General features: G+C 43.1%; 1 protein-coding gene across 1 annotated transcript in view; it reads left to right on the top strand.

Annotated features, from left to right (window-relative positions):
- thsd7ba (thrombospondin, type I, domain containing 7Ba) overlaps positions 1-15,404 on the top strand; it is a 174,360-nt gene that overhangs the window by 131,060 nt on the left and 27,896 nt on the right. Inside the window, exons 14-16 of the mRNA XM_061226317.1 lie at positions 2,897-3,088; positions 11,277-11,543; positions 12,598-12,776. Coding sequence (XP_061082301.1) covers positions 2,897-3,088; positions 11,277-11,543; positions 12,598-12,776 — 638 coding nt within the window. The remainder of the gene's footprint in view (positions 1-2,896; positions 3,089-11,276; positions 11,544-12,597; positions 12,777-15,404) is intronic.

The raw sequence follows: 15,404 nt of genomic DNA, 5'->3' as shown, positions 1-15,404 counted from the left end.
GACATTGGCTCAGGCGGTAAGAGCAGCAGTCTGGCAGTCAGAGGGTTGCCGGTTCGATCCCACCCTGGGTGTGTTGAAGTGTCCCGAGTCAGACGCCTAGCCCCTGATTGCTCATGCTGAGCTGGTTGGCGCCTTGCATGGCAGCCAGTTTCCATTGGTGTGTGAGTGTGTGTATGCATGGGTGAATGAGTAGCATCAATTGTACAGCGCTTTGGATAAGGATAAGAGGATACAAAAACCTGTTAAAGGATACAAAATACAACATTTTTGTTCAGTACAAGTAGTTGAAGGAGTATGGTGGAAGTCTATTCAAAATTCTCTTTTTCTAGCCTTATTACCAAAATACCATATTTCATGTATTGGATACAGGCAAGAATCCTATGACCTCCATGTCAAAAATTATAACTGGCTGGATAAAAAACAAGTCTAAAGAAATGTTGAAATATGTTTTATTCATGATTGAAAAACTTGATAGACATCCCAAACAAGATTCAGGTTGGTTGTATATTCTGAATGCCCAAGTTCCATGATATCAGGTGTTTTATCTGATTTGTAAGCCAGCAATAACTCATAAAATTATTTTGAACGAAGAACTAAGAAGATTCTTTAATATTTGGCGTATTGACCATTCACCTATGTGCAGATTCTGCACAGACCAAATGGAATGATGTGTCACATTTAATCAGTGTCTGCCCATTTGTATAATGTTCATTGTTGATTAATATTCATATTGTGTATGATATTGTTGGGTGACCCAGGAAATCACCCAAAACAGTAGTCAATATGATTACACTATTGGCAAAACTATTCATTTCAAGCCAAAATTTGTGGAGAATCTTGCAATACATAGCAAAACCGAGTCATACTGTACATTGCAAAAGTTGTCCTCGAAAAGGATTAAAATGATACTATCTGCATTCGCTGGTCATTTCTCAGCACAGTATCACTTTAGATATATTATATTTTTATGTCATTTTAAAGTTTTCTGTTTCTTTTTTCTTACATGGCTATAGACTAGGGATTAGCAATATAGCAGTAAAGTAATATACTAATACGAATATCAATCCAGTGAGGGTCAGTGAAATTTCCTTCCTGTAAACTCAGTGGGGATAAAGGAAGAAAAAAAGGGAGTAATTACGTCTTCCCATGACCATGGCTCCCTCCCGTAGCCCTCCCACACTTTCCCTCCCACACTGTCTCCATCACAGGAAATTTAAAAGTCAAATACAAATCAATACGACGTGTTAAAAGCGTGTTTTTTAGACGAGCGAAGCTTCAAAGGCATCGCAGGGGTGATATTCCGAGATAAGTACGTAACCCTCCCAAAGAGCCGATGAAAGCGCTCGTTCTGTTTCATGTCAATGATTTGAAAAGTGGCGTTAAACAAAAACTTAATTTCTAAAAGGTCTCTCTCTTAAGTGCGCTTGCTGTTCTATTCCCACGCCATTATGTTCGCCAGATCATCCGTGCGTATAAATAAGGCGATTATCTTTTTTTCTCTTTTTCCCCTGATAGAGCCAATCCATTTTGGTTGTTGTTGCATCTCCTCTCTTTCGCAATCATACGCATGAAAAGTGTGAAACAAACTGCAAGGTCTGACCTAGAAAATAAATATTTATGAATAAATATTTTATATGTGGATATCAACGGCTAATTTAAGACACGTCTCTAGTTCTTCCTGCCAGCTTTTGAAAATAAAATCATATTTTTGGTAAATAAGAGGCAGGTATGACTTTGCTTCTGTGCTGGGGAGATATTTTTCTGAGGAGGAGACATCCTTAGAGATTATTTTGTACTTTTTTTTTTTTTTACATGCTGCGTTTCAGAAGAGAGTGCCTTCTGAAAGCTGATAAGAATCCAATAAATATTTTTCTCTGATATCATCGCACCCGCTTGCCATAGGAATACCCACGTGGCGGAGGAGCTTGTCAAAACATTTCCTCATTAAAAATAGACTGACAAATTTCCGACGGCTGATAGAGAGTGCTCATTCTCGTCTCAGACCGGGGTTCGAATGCAGAAGCATTGTTCTCTCCTGAGGCTAACCGCTGACAATGCTGCCACCATGCCTGTAATTTACCCAGATGGAGCTTCATAACCTCAGAATACATTTTAAAAAACTGTCTAGGAGCCGGCTGAATGTGTTTATCACAAAGCCGCAGTTTCGACTCCCAACCGCAGCAACAAAAGTAGAAACTCGTTAATTCAATTTCATTTCAGACGGTGGAACACCGAGTACTCCGAAAGAAGCAGAAATCCATTTCTTGTAAAGTTGTGTGTTTGATTGCATGAGATTTTCCATTTGTTTGCTCCATTATGTTAAATGAAAACAAAGCAAAGTGGAACAAAGGTAAAGAAAATACATTTCAGATTATGGCTACTGACTGTAGTAACATTTTCTTTAACTCTCACAGACAGCAACAACTGGTAACAAAGACAAAATCAGCAACTATTAACACCATTGTCAGATGTTTGAAGTTAGGCAGAGACACTGACAATTGGCAGAGATATAATGAGTTAGCAGCTCAGGACCTAGTCAGGACTTAGTCTCTTGCACACTTCGACACACCCAGGCCGGTGGATCGAGCCGGCAACCGCTCTCCCCTCCTGCGCTAACCGTGCTCCCCCCTCACCCCCCCCAGGTGTGACGTGCATGGCCGAGGACCCAGCGGACGTAGCGGAGTGCTGGAAGTGAGCGGGCGCCATGCCACATGACCGCTCTCCCCTCCTGCGCTAAGCGTGCTCCCCCCTAACCTTCCCCCCCAGGTGTGACGTGTGTGGCGGAGGACGAGGCCCCGGCGGACGTGGCGGAGTGCCGGAGGTGGGCGGGCGCCAAGCCACGCGACCGCTCTCCCCTCCTGCGCTAACCGTGCTCCCCCCTAACCTTCCCCCCCAGGTGTGACGTGTGTGGCGGAGGACGAGGCCCCGGCAGACGTGGCGGAGTGCCGGAGGTGGGCGGGCGCCATGCCGGCGCGGGTGCGGCAGTGCCAGGTGCCCTGTAAGGACGACTGCACCCTCAGCAGCTGGTCCAGGTTCAGCGACTGCTCTGAGTGCGGAGGCCGGCACAGCCGTAGACGCACCCTCACAGGTACCCCCCGAGAGGAACGCTACTCCAGGCCCCTGGCCCAAACCCTGCTGTGTTTGCACCGCACCACCTCACATTTCTAAAACCATATTTTACCGTCAAAAATACTCACCCAAGTATGGAGCTTCCTTAGCAAGTATGAAAAAGAATTAGAGCGCTAACTCCTTTATACACCTTAGTAAGTGGCTGATACAAACGAATGTATTCGAGATAGTAAGTGGTTTCTACAAGTTAATGTACTGTATCTCATTTACACCACTTAGTAAGTCGTTTGTATGAATTCATTATCTTGTTTGTACAAGTTAGTGAGTGGTTTGTGCAAGTTAATTATTTTGTTTATACAGTACAACTTATTTTTTAGAATTTCAAAAACTCTTGTTTTTGTTTTAAGCCCAAATATTTAGTAGTCAGGTCATGGGAGGAGCAGAATATTTTATTTTCAGTTTTAATAAGTGAGTCGTTTTCATTAATTAAATTTAAGTCCAAACAGCCGATGGCCTTGGCTCCATTTTTGCAAAGGAGTTTATTGTGCGCAGTTGGCCTAAATACACATTTTAAAGTGTAACAAGGAGGGATTCCCAGTGGTTGTGCAAACCACTTAGCCTACTAAGTCTTAAGAACAAGGTAATTAACTCATACAAACCACTTGCTAACTCATATGAATGAGATAATTAATTCATACAAAAGACATACTAAGTTGTATAACAAGATGATTAACTCATACAAACCACTTCCTATGTCCTATAAATTTGATAATTAACAAACCACACAGACCACTTAATAACTTGTACAAACGCGATGTTCATTAGTACGAACTACATACCTAGGCATAAAGATGTTTTCATATGTGTGCTTAGTAAACTCAACACGCAGTTGATTCAATGCATCTATTAAAAAAAGCATATGTGCATACACTCACACACACACACACACACACACACACACACTCTCTCTCACACACGCACAAACACAAATTCATAAACACAGAGGAATGCACACACAGTGGTCCATCTCGGCTTGAAGACCACTGGTATGAAAAGCACTCACCCAGCAGCTGAGATGTCTGGAGTCGATTACTGGATGTTGGATAACCAGCTCTGTCTGTAAGGGAATCTGCAGCAGTGGGAGACTGCTGGATTTATCTGGCCACGGTAGCCGGGTGGGATTACAGTGTCCAGAGTTACTGCTGCATTAACTACGGCTGCCCATGTGGCAGGTATCTGAGGCTACCGGTTGCAGTCAGTTGTCCTCCAAACATCGTTCAGTAATTTATGATATATAGTGATGTTTAATATGTGTAGGATTGACAAAGGTTTGTCGGTGAGTGGATCAAAGGAGACGCAGGGTTTAATTGTTTCCTTAGAGATAACAGTAGTTCAGTAGAGTGACAGTAGTTCATTCTGAACGATGCCTATTTAAAAATATTAAGAATACTAACTTTTAACCCTTTGAAGAGTGTATTTTTTGGATTATTTTATCAAAATTCAAAGTCAGTGTTCTTGAACTCTTAACTACCAGCAGTGATTGTTGCATCAACATTATAATCAGATCTGTTTTTCTGATCTTACACCTTAAAGGTGCACTCAGTAAGTCTGATTGCTAATCAGCAAAAATCACACGGATGGCAAAGCCCCTTGGTGGATCATTAGCACTGGGCAATGGCTTCGGCTGCAGAGCCTTTGTTACTGTTGCAGTTCACATAAGGTTACTGTGGCAATGTCAGGTGCGTCTGAGGTAGTTAGGCATGGTTTATTTGCTAAATGTGAGCTAACTATTCCTTTTGATGTCTTGCCTGACCAGTGAGTGAGGAGTTTGTTTCCATGGTCATGAGCTCGCCAAAAAGTTATGAAAAATACACTCATAGAAGATGACTGATGAACAAGGAAGATGGGAGATGAACACGGAAGTGGTATTCTAAATAATTATTCTTCCTTTTCATATGGATCTTTAGTGTTATTTTTATGAGAAGGATTTATTCTATACTTTTGTACCGTATCTTCATCTTTTTGCTGGTTGTAAGCCTTTAGCATTTCATAGCAACAAAAATTACTGAATAGGCCGTTAAAGGGTTAATATTCTACAACTATATATACAGTATCACAATCTGTGCAATAAGTACAGTATGCACCGTGTATAAATGAAATCGGAGTATTGTCGTTTACTATGAAACCAATCACCCTTTGATGCACAACATGTGTCAAAAGTGACCCGACCGAGTTCTCATTTTCTATATCTTTGCACAGCGTGTGCATCAAAGGGTTAAAATCTATTAGCAGTAATCTTCTCGATCTCTACTTTCCCCACACTGCACCTCAGGACAGCGATGCTATTGCAAATGGACCGATAAGACGTGTGCTTTCCGTACCAGCGTTTCAGACTTGCGGCCTCGATTGCCATAATCCCCTGCCCGGACGTCCCCCAGTCCTGCGTCAGGATTAACTCAGGATCCCCTCCAGTTCCACACAGTCAAGTGTCTCACCGTCATTTCTATTTAGTCGACATACCCCCAGCTGAATTACATAGTATGGCTTCTGCTCTAGGCCTGGTGCCATTTGTCTTCATAAATATTTGATCTCTTGCCTCTGGGCCCAGGCAGACTCTGCCTGCTTTCTTTCATAATGCTCTTAACTTAACCGGAGATCTAAATTAGACTTGTGTTTGGTGAAATCCGGAAAGAACATTCTCACAGTTCTGCATGTACCGAGCTCTTCGCCTGTGGGTTCTTCAAAGAGAAGACCGTGTACCCGTGGGTCTGACTGGGATGGAAGATCCACGAATGGCATTTACTGAAATATGTAATGCATGAGTGAAAATATGATAGATTTGATAATGATAGACTGTCTTACACTTGAATTGCTTCCATTTTCTCAATGTTAGCTAAACACAGTTTTTTTCATGGTCTAAATAATGGGATTGCTCAACTCAGCACTGCAATAGCATAGTCTATGTTAAAGCACTCTAACACCAACCGACCATAGACTTTTTAGTACATTCATACATGGAAGACTGTCTAAAATGGGACATCATTTGATCTGCATCTGATCTGGGTTCCCAGAGTATTTGTTTTGGATTCAATTACATTTCTGTGCTCTATTGATCTTGCCTGGCACATTTGAGCCTGCAAGGAGGAGCAGACAGGCGGGGTTTACACTTTTAGGATCACTTAATTTGTCCCAATACACCAGACTTAGTCAAATGCAGAAAAGTAATTGAATCGAAAGCAAATACCATTTGAACCCAGATCTGCTATCCATCTATAGTTGTGATTAGTGCTTGTTACATGTATTATACTGTAAATTGCGGTGAGAGGGAGTCTGTGCAGGGAGAGACTGTACAGTGGAGTCTGGAAGTATGTAAGGAGTCTCTAGGGGCCTCCGTGCTTATAATCCTCAAGCGTCTTTTAGCTGCAGTTATTTAACTCTAATGCGTCTGCAGAGTGCCGTTTTCAGCCGCATGACTGCGATTTCCATATATACTCATTACCCGCTGTGAGGGGTTCTCAGAGCATGTCGGGGAGCGAGGTAGGGAACTTTATGTTCAGACAGGGTGTGTTTTCCTAAAGAGCCACTTGTTTCTCATTTAGCATCATGCTTCATACCTGAGAGCCCTGCAGAGAATCCAGGCAGTAGCAAACGTCTTTCCCAAGTGACAGTGTTAACCCATTATGGAGTACAGCGCCCTCCAGAAAGCCCATAAAAAGGCCTAGGAATCACAATGCATTTCAACGGTCGTGCGTCTTGAAAAACGGTCATTTGATCAAATACAACCCTGGCGTCACATCCGTCTGTGAAGGGAGATGTAACACGCAGGTCACATCTGTCTGTTAAGGGAGATGTAATGCGCAGGTCACATCTGTCTGTTAAGGGAGATGTAATCCACAGGTCACATCCGGCTGTTAAGGGAGATGTAATGCACAGGTCACATCCGTCTGTTAAGGGAGATGTAATGCACAGGTCACATCCGGCTGTTAAGGGAGATGTAATGCACAGGTCACATCCGTCTGTTAAGGGAGATGTAATGCACAGGTCGTATCCATCTGTTAAGGCTGATGTAATGTGCAGGTCATATCTGTCTGTTAAGGGAGATGTAATGTGCAGGTCATATCCGTCTGTTAAGGGTGATGTAATGTGCAGGTCATATCCGTCTGTTAAGGGAGATGTAATGTGCAGGTCATATCCGTCTGTTAAGGGATATGTAACACACAGGTTGCATCCACGCATATGTATATGAGAGGATTAACCTGACTGCAGTGTATTCGTTTTTTTTTATCAAAGTCCCAAAGTCTGGATTGGTACTCCTCTACCAGTAGCAGAGACTGCTGCAACCCTTAACTTTGATTTAAAGTTTTACTGTGTTTCTCCATTTCTGTATTTGTTTGGTAAGGTTAAATTGATTATTTGTGAAGTCACCAAACTGACTAGGTGCAGACAAAAAGAAACATTTGCTTTAGATTTTGAGTCGATAAAAAAAGGGAAAAGTGTTGATCTACTCCAAACCTGTGTCTTCTGAGCCACTACAATTGCGTTACCACTTATTATTTATAGTAAGTTCCCCCCTGTGCCATTCATTACAATACAGTGAGTTCCCCCCTGTGCCATTCATTACAATACAGTGAGTTCCCCCCTGTGCCATTCATTACAATGCGTAAGCAATATTTTTTTAAGTTGACTGAGCAGCAGCGTAGAATGAAGCCTTATCATAGTTGCGAAGACATTATATCATTTTCTCTGAAGCTGCTGATATTTTGAACAGAGATGTGGACATGAGCGAGGAAAGCAGAAGGGTGTAATTATAAACCCAGAGGGCGTATGCGGCAGGAGGTCGATAACGGAGAGCTGCAGAACCGCCAAAAAGGGAACAGAGGTGCGAGACGACGTTTGGTCCAAAGCACCGTGCCATGCCGCAGAGGCAGGGATTTTGCACTGTGGCTACGGCTCTCTCTCGGGCCGCGGCGCGAGCAGATGGCGGGTTGTTCCAGAACACCCATGGCATAGGCGCCACGAGGGAGTCGGTGCGGCCGCACTGCCACGTGGAGACGTTCTCACACCAAACACCGTCCAAATTTCACCATCTGCTTTACCCTCCAAATTTCACCATCTGCTTTGGACCAAAGGGAACCGTCTCCCTGACACACTTTTAGCGTCCGTATACAATAAGAAAAACGATAATAAGCATGTTTCCACCTCTGAATTACCTATTAATTTCTAAATGTTGATAAAGAGCTGATTACACAGTAGGCAACACTAATTTTATGGTTATAACTAGATATCAATGTTTGAGCTTGTTACATTCAAATATGATTTCTATATAGTTTCATTTGCTGTGATCGGTTTTATTAGTTTATTAGTCTCTATCCCTATATGTTTGCTTTCCAAAATAATTCATACTTAATCCTTAGCCCTTAAATATGAGTGTTTCCTGCTAGTGGAGTGGTGCTGACCAAAAATCCAGGATGTTGTGAGGGCTGTACTAGGATCAGTTCCGCTAAATGCATTCCGTGCTCACGCTGTAGCGATCGAAGCACAACCTTGTCAACACGGAGCTGTGAGTGTGACGGTATGGGCAGCTAAGTCTCTTAACAGCGCTCTGCAGGCCTGATTAGGTACAGAGACATGCACAGTCGGCATCTGTTCTGGATATGGAAGCTGTGCTAAAGGCTGGTGTAATACATCTTTCACATACAAGCGCTGTGTGTGCGCGTTCGCGCTCTGTCCAAATGCTATTCTTTATTAATGCGCAACGGCGTTCATCTCCTCAGCGTGAAATAATGTGTGTCGGTGGTGAGAACATTTTCCCCACAGATGCGTCACTTTACCAGTTTCCAAACAAGACAAAATGTGTGGTGGATATGGCTACTACCTGCAACTCTTCTGTGAAGTGCACTCTGGCAAAATGAGCAAAACGCAAAGTGGCACGATGAGAAAGACATTTTGTTTTCCCTCATTAGCATGGTGGGATTTTTGTATAGCATGAGAGAGAGAGAGAGAGAGAGAGAGAGAGAGAGAGAGAGAGAGAGAGAGAGAGAGAGAGAGAGAGAGAGAGAGAGAGAGAGAGAGAGAGAGAGAGAGAGAGAGAGAGAGAGAGAGAGAGAGAGAGAGAGAGAGAGAGAGAGAGAGAGAGAGAGAGAGAGAAACTGTCAGGATGGATTTGTCTGTATGGGCCCAGCACCAATGTTTACCTTTACTGAAACAGCTTTTAGATACACATCATAGTGGGTGTGCAGAAAGCGCTGGCATTGGCCACAGTAAGCTCTTAAATAAAAGTTAAATCATGTCAGGTGTATCCACTCTACCTGCCATGGTCCATTCCGCACAGATAGATGTAGTTGGTATTTTTTATTTGATTATTTCTTGCACTTGTCGTGGTTTTCACGGTAGTTTTGAAGTAAGAATGTGACTTTGGAATTTTAAATTGAGTTTGAGACAAACTTCGGGACTTCATGACCAGATTTCATAACAAAAATTTAGATTTTTACAAACACATTATTTCATGAAACATGGGATATGTTGCTTCTCGGAATGATGTAGGTTTTGTTTGTGTGTGTTCGTGACAAGAGGGTACAGAACACTGCAGTGCTGTATTTTTAACGAGAGCGGAATGTGGGTGGTAGTGTACTGTAGTACCGCGCTTAGGGTGCTGGGCTTGCGGCTCGAACATTGGACGTTTGATTCCAAGACGGGTCACTGCTGTCATATCATTGAACACGGTACTCACTGAGCCATTTTAGAAGATATCCAGCCATGTAATTCATGAATCTCTGATTCATGCTGCATCCGGCAGCCTCTGTATGGAGGGTCCATACGGTAGTTCTGGAGATTCTGGTGTTGGCGGAGGGTCCATATGGAGGATCTGTGCCTCTGCAAACTTTTTAAACATAGGGCATGCTCCATATTGATCTGCATTGTGAAACAAAGCTATTTTATCGTCTGCACACTGCTGTCCTGAACGGACTGAAACGATTGGAACTGAAGGCAACTACTGTAGGGAGTCTCAGGGTTGTACTACACAGCCCCTCCAAAGGGGTCAGGCGTGAATCAGGACTTAATGTAGCATATGTTAAAATAATGTAAGCTCTGCAAGTCACTCTGGGTAAGAGCATTTACTTAATGTCTGAATATTTAACTAAGAAAGTGATGTGACTTTAAAAACTGCTTGGAGCACAGCATATGTGGAAGAGCTGAACACATTTCACAGTAGCTTTTTATGGGTCGGTTTACTTCTTGAAAGGTAGTAAATCTGTTTTACCTTTCCTGTAGTTGTTTCACACAATTATTATTTACAATGGCAGTTACCAATGATCTTTAACTTAAATCACTTGCATTATAACACAGAAACAACAACAGGCACGTTTAATCCACTCTTACCATACATTGTTTTAATGTACTTTGAAACAAACAGTTTAATGGCGGCAGTTGAAATGTCAGGCTGTAATCAGGCCCCGCGGTAAGGGGTGATGAAAGCAGCTCTGCTCGCAGCTGAACGAGTCCGATCCGCTGTCTTTGGAATATCAATTTTTTTAATCACTTATAAAAACACCCACTATGCCTCTGTTTATGATGAAGAGTGCTTTTCTTATTTGATTTGACTTTTTTTTTCCTATTCTAAAATAACAGCATTCTCTATTCCATTAAAATGTTTTTATGACCTCCTCCAAGATATGAATGGTAATGTGTTCTCACTGTTGCTGATTGTGGGTGCCAACAGTGAACAGCGATTTGTCCATGAATCACCGGCAGATATCAATCTTCTCCTCCATAATCAATACAGGCAGGGTAGCCTGTAGGTTCATGACTGGGAGCCGGAAGGTCGGTGGATCAAGCCCCGGCATAGCCACAATAAGATCCACACAGCTGTTGGGCCCTTGAGCAAGGCCCTTAACCCTGCTTCAGGGGGGATTCCCTGCTTAGTCGAATCAACTGTAATTTGCTTTGGATCATAGCTAAATTAAAACTAACATTAAAATGTTTTTATGACCTCCAAGATGGAAATGTAATGTGTTCTCAATGTTGCTGATCTTGGGTTGCCAACAGTTAACAGCTATTTGTCCATAAATCACCAGCAGATATCAATCTTCATCTTCATCATCAATGCTGGCCAGACAGACTGTAGGGGATTGTCTAATCAACTGTGAGCCGCTATGGATAAAGCCATCAGCTAAATGATGAATGATTCATCTACTGTTGTTATGTAGGCCGCAGTAAGAAAAGAGAGAAGTGCCACCAGGCAGAGCTGTATCCATTGCTGCAGACAGAGGCCTGTCCCTGCCTGGAGTTCCTCTCCCAGCCCTACGGGAACTGGTCAGACTGCATCCTGCCCGAGACCAGGCCCCAGAGCCCCCTGCAGGCCTGGAGGACCCACAGGGACGTGAAGCAGTGCGGGCAGGGACTGCGATACCGAGCCGTGGCCTGCAAGGACCAGGAGGGCCGGCTGGTGGACCCCACCCTCTGCACCAGCACAGGTTCTGATCACGCACCGCAGAAACCCCCAAAATAACAAGTGTTTTAGTCTCTTCATTTTTTTGGCGAAAATAGATAGACATATTGCCAATGAGGTAAGACAATTTGACTCATTTCAGGATTTTCCAGTGGAAAAAGAAGATTTGGGCGGCACGGATGGTGCAGTGGGTAGCACTGCCGCCTCACAGCAAGGAGGTCCTGGGTTCGAATCCCCGTCGGCCGGGGCCTCTCTGTGCAGAGTTTGCATGTTCTCCCCGTGTCTGCGTGGGTTTCCTCCGGGTACTCCGGTTTCCTCCCACAGTCCAAAGACATGCACATTAGGCTGATTGGAGAGTCTAAATTGCCCGTAGGTATGAGTGTGTGAGTGAATGGTGTGTGTGCCCTGAGATAGACTGGCGACCTGTCCAGGGTGTATTCCTGCCTTTCGCCCAATGTATGCTGGGATAGGCTCCAGCCCCCCTGCGACCCTGATCAGGATAAGCGGGTTCAGATAATGGATGGATGGAAAAAGAAGATTTGACTTCTCAGGGGAATCTCATCTCAAGATTTGCCAATGGAAAAAAAAAAATTGTCAGGGGAACATGAACTGAAAACAAGAAAATGTTTTTTACTTGAGAGAAAGCAAATAAGATCTTAAGTTAAACGCTTAAGACTAAGACGGGCACTATCTATTGTTATGCACAGTGCACCATTTTTCATGGTGACATATAGAGCTTCCAACATTGTACATGTGTATAGGGTTGTTCAAGGATAATGATATATTAGATTGATATGAACTGTCATGCAGTTGGTAGCGATTGTCAAAATCACAATCAGGACAGCGCAACACATCATATTATGAAAAGTATTTTTACTATTACTATTATTATTATTATTATTATTATGTGTAAGGTGATGGATATGAAAAATAACCGTATTACAAAGCACACCTTAATCACATTTATGGTTATTTAAACAAAGCGCAGAATGAGAAGCCTGTCTATGAGAGCCTGTCTATGACTAGCCTGATGGGCGTTTCCTGATCTACTCTCTGTGTCCCTGATTGGTTAATTTCAGGCTATGTGGAGGAGGTGTGCCACGTCCCCTGCCCCCTGGACTGCCGGCTGAGTGACTGGTCCCCCTGGTCGCCCTGCAGTGCCTCTTGCGGCGGAGGGCTGAAGTTCAGGTCCAAGTGGCTGAGGGAGAAACCCTTCAACGGTGGGAGGCCCTGCCCCAAACTGGACCTGAAGAACCAGGTGAGGTGTACCATGGAGCACTCAACAGTCCGAGAGCATTCACACAGCTCCCTGAGCCCCCAAATCTATAACTACACTGACATTATATGTGTGTGTGTTTCCCTGGGTCCTGCCAATGTTTATTTGACCAGCTTAAAATAAGTTTTTTCTTAATTTTTTCTGGCAGAAACAAGAATGTGTGAACTTTTAAAATGTACCTTTCTTATTTTTGTGTAAGGGTTGGTTGAATTTGAATATATACGAGGTGTACAAAGGAACATTCAACAGACCAAGCTCATTCAGAGAGCTCTCTTAGGCACCAAGTCAATAAAGAAACTGACTACTGCCTGATTTCTTTTCTTTCATTCTAACTATGTTAGAATCAGTTTTTACTCTAACGAGCAGCCTATAGTGGCAAAGTTGCAACTTAGCCACTACATTAGCCTAGTGGCTAAGTTGCTTGACGAGGACCCAGAAGGTTGGTGATCCAAACCCCAGTGTAACCAGAATAAGATTTGTGCAGCTGTGCAGCTGTTGGCCCCTGCTTAATCGAATCAACTAAGTTGCTTTGGATAAAAGCGTCCACTAAATCATATTAAAATTGTTATTGTTATGTATGCGTTTGGACAGCTCTGGTGAAATGGCATGTTTTGTTGAATTTCTAAGGGAAAATAAATTACTTTAACACAACGTCTGCATGCAGGGTAAAACATGACATACTGTGCAGTCAGTAAGTATTTGGACAGTGGTGCAATTTCTGTTCTTTTGGCTCTGTACTCCAGCACATTGGATGTGAAATTAAACTATGAATACTGCGGGTAAAGTGCAGATTGTCACCTTTTAATTTGAGGGTATCTATATCCGTATTGGCTTCCGTCAATTGTCAGGGTATTTTTCACTTAATCGCTCTTGTAGTTGCTAAGGTACCTGCGATCTTCCTGTATCGGGATGTCAGTCCTCCACCGGAGTAATTGCAGTGGGATTGCGAAGTGAAAAGATGCGACTGTTCACTGGCCTACTTCTGAAGGGCCCTCGTGCTGGTGTGCACCCTTGGGAGGATGTTACACTGATGAGTCAAGCCGAAAATCTGAAATACCTTACAAAATCTTACCAATTATGGGAGAGAAGTTAAACAGGGAATCAGCAATACGTGTGGGTGTGCTTTTCCAGTACCATTTTCAAAAAGCAAGTGCATGCATGCATGTATGTATGTGCTTACATAAGCTTCCATTTTCCTCAACATCTGACTTCAAGTAAACTTAGCACTGGTATATCAGTCTGTTGCATCATCAGCATGTGATATTATATACATTTTTTTATAGTTCAGCACACAGCTAGATGAGAGAAGACGGATCTCTTTGATGTAACATGTTACTGTTTATTTTATTAGAATGTATTTGACCCTGGATTCATTAATTATGTACCAGTAAATAAGGTGTTGTATTATGAGCATCTTGTGTACGCTCAAGAAAGATTTAAGACTATTTGTTTGCAGAGGTCAGTATGTAGACGAGACGGTATGTGTGAAAACGATACACATGTTCTATTGAAGAAATGGCTGCAGACGGTAAAGTGCCTACTAAACAAGTTCTATATTTCCCCCGGTGAACAGGTCTTTTCAACTCACTGCCCCAATCAGCCGCTGTTTTTACTAAGGGCTTCTTTAATCTTTAATAAGGGAGGGGAATTCTCACCGTTAACATTTTGTAAGTGGGCATATCGCGGCCCTGGTGCCGTTACATCTGTCTGGTTTTATTTGTGTCGTTACGGAGGGGATTTCCACCGGGCCCAAAGCAAATGTAGTGGACTGTGAACACTGTGTTCCTGATGGGGCTCCTACCCTTATCCTCCTCGGTAGTTTGCTTTCTGTTCCCTTACCTTTACGGCTGTTTCAGCTCTAATCTCTCCTGAACCCAAGCAGAGCAGAGGAGCATCGCAGTAGTGCTTTATGTATCACATAACATACTTACTGTGTGCCACAACTGTGATTATTTCTTCTTTTATAACTGGTTATTTTCTTGTATTTTGTTCATTCAGGTTTAGGTTTCCCTCCGTTTGGTTGTGTTTGTATCGTCTGTGTTTGAGTGATGTTATTCAGGAAGGCTTTGCCAAACTGAGTGCATGTCAAAAGCTGCAGGTAAAATTAAACCGTTTGTAATTTCTTTTTTTGGTGATCATTAATAAATGATGAGCAGACATTGGACATCCTGTCTGCTGGACTTGCAGTAAAACAGAGGACCACTTTTTTGGAGTCGCCATAGTCCCTAAAGCAGATGTTTATCTGCCTTTTGTCACCAGTGACCAAAGTGACTCAGCATGAAACAACTGAAATTAGATTTATTGTGTCTGGGGTCAGGTCTGAGAGAGATTAAGTTTCCCTCTCCCCCCACTCTATCTCTCTCTCTCCCTCTCTTTCTCTCCCTCCTACCCATTCTCTCCCTCGCTCCCGCTCTCTCTCTCTTTCTCCCTCCCACTCTCTGTCTCTGTTTCCTTCACTCTCTCTACACCTCCCTCCCTCTCCCCCTCTTTCCCATGTAAAGTGCATAGGCACCTGTTAGCCAGTGGGAGATGACAGGACTCGCTAAATTAGGGTGTCAGGCCTAAGATGTCTCATTAATTGGTCAGTGGGAATAGTCATTTACTGGCCTG

This window comes from Conger conger, chromosome 17 (assembly GCF_963514075.1).
Source record: "Conger conger chromosome 17, fConCon1.1, whole genome shotgun sequence".
NCBI classification, from domain to species: Eukaryota; Metazoa; Chordata; class Actinopteri; order Anguilliformes; family Congridae; genus Conger; species Conger conger.
This window is presented reverse-complemented; position numbering and strand designations above follow the sequence as displayed.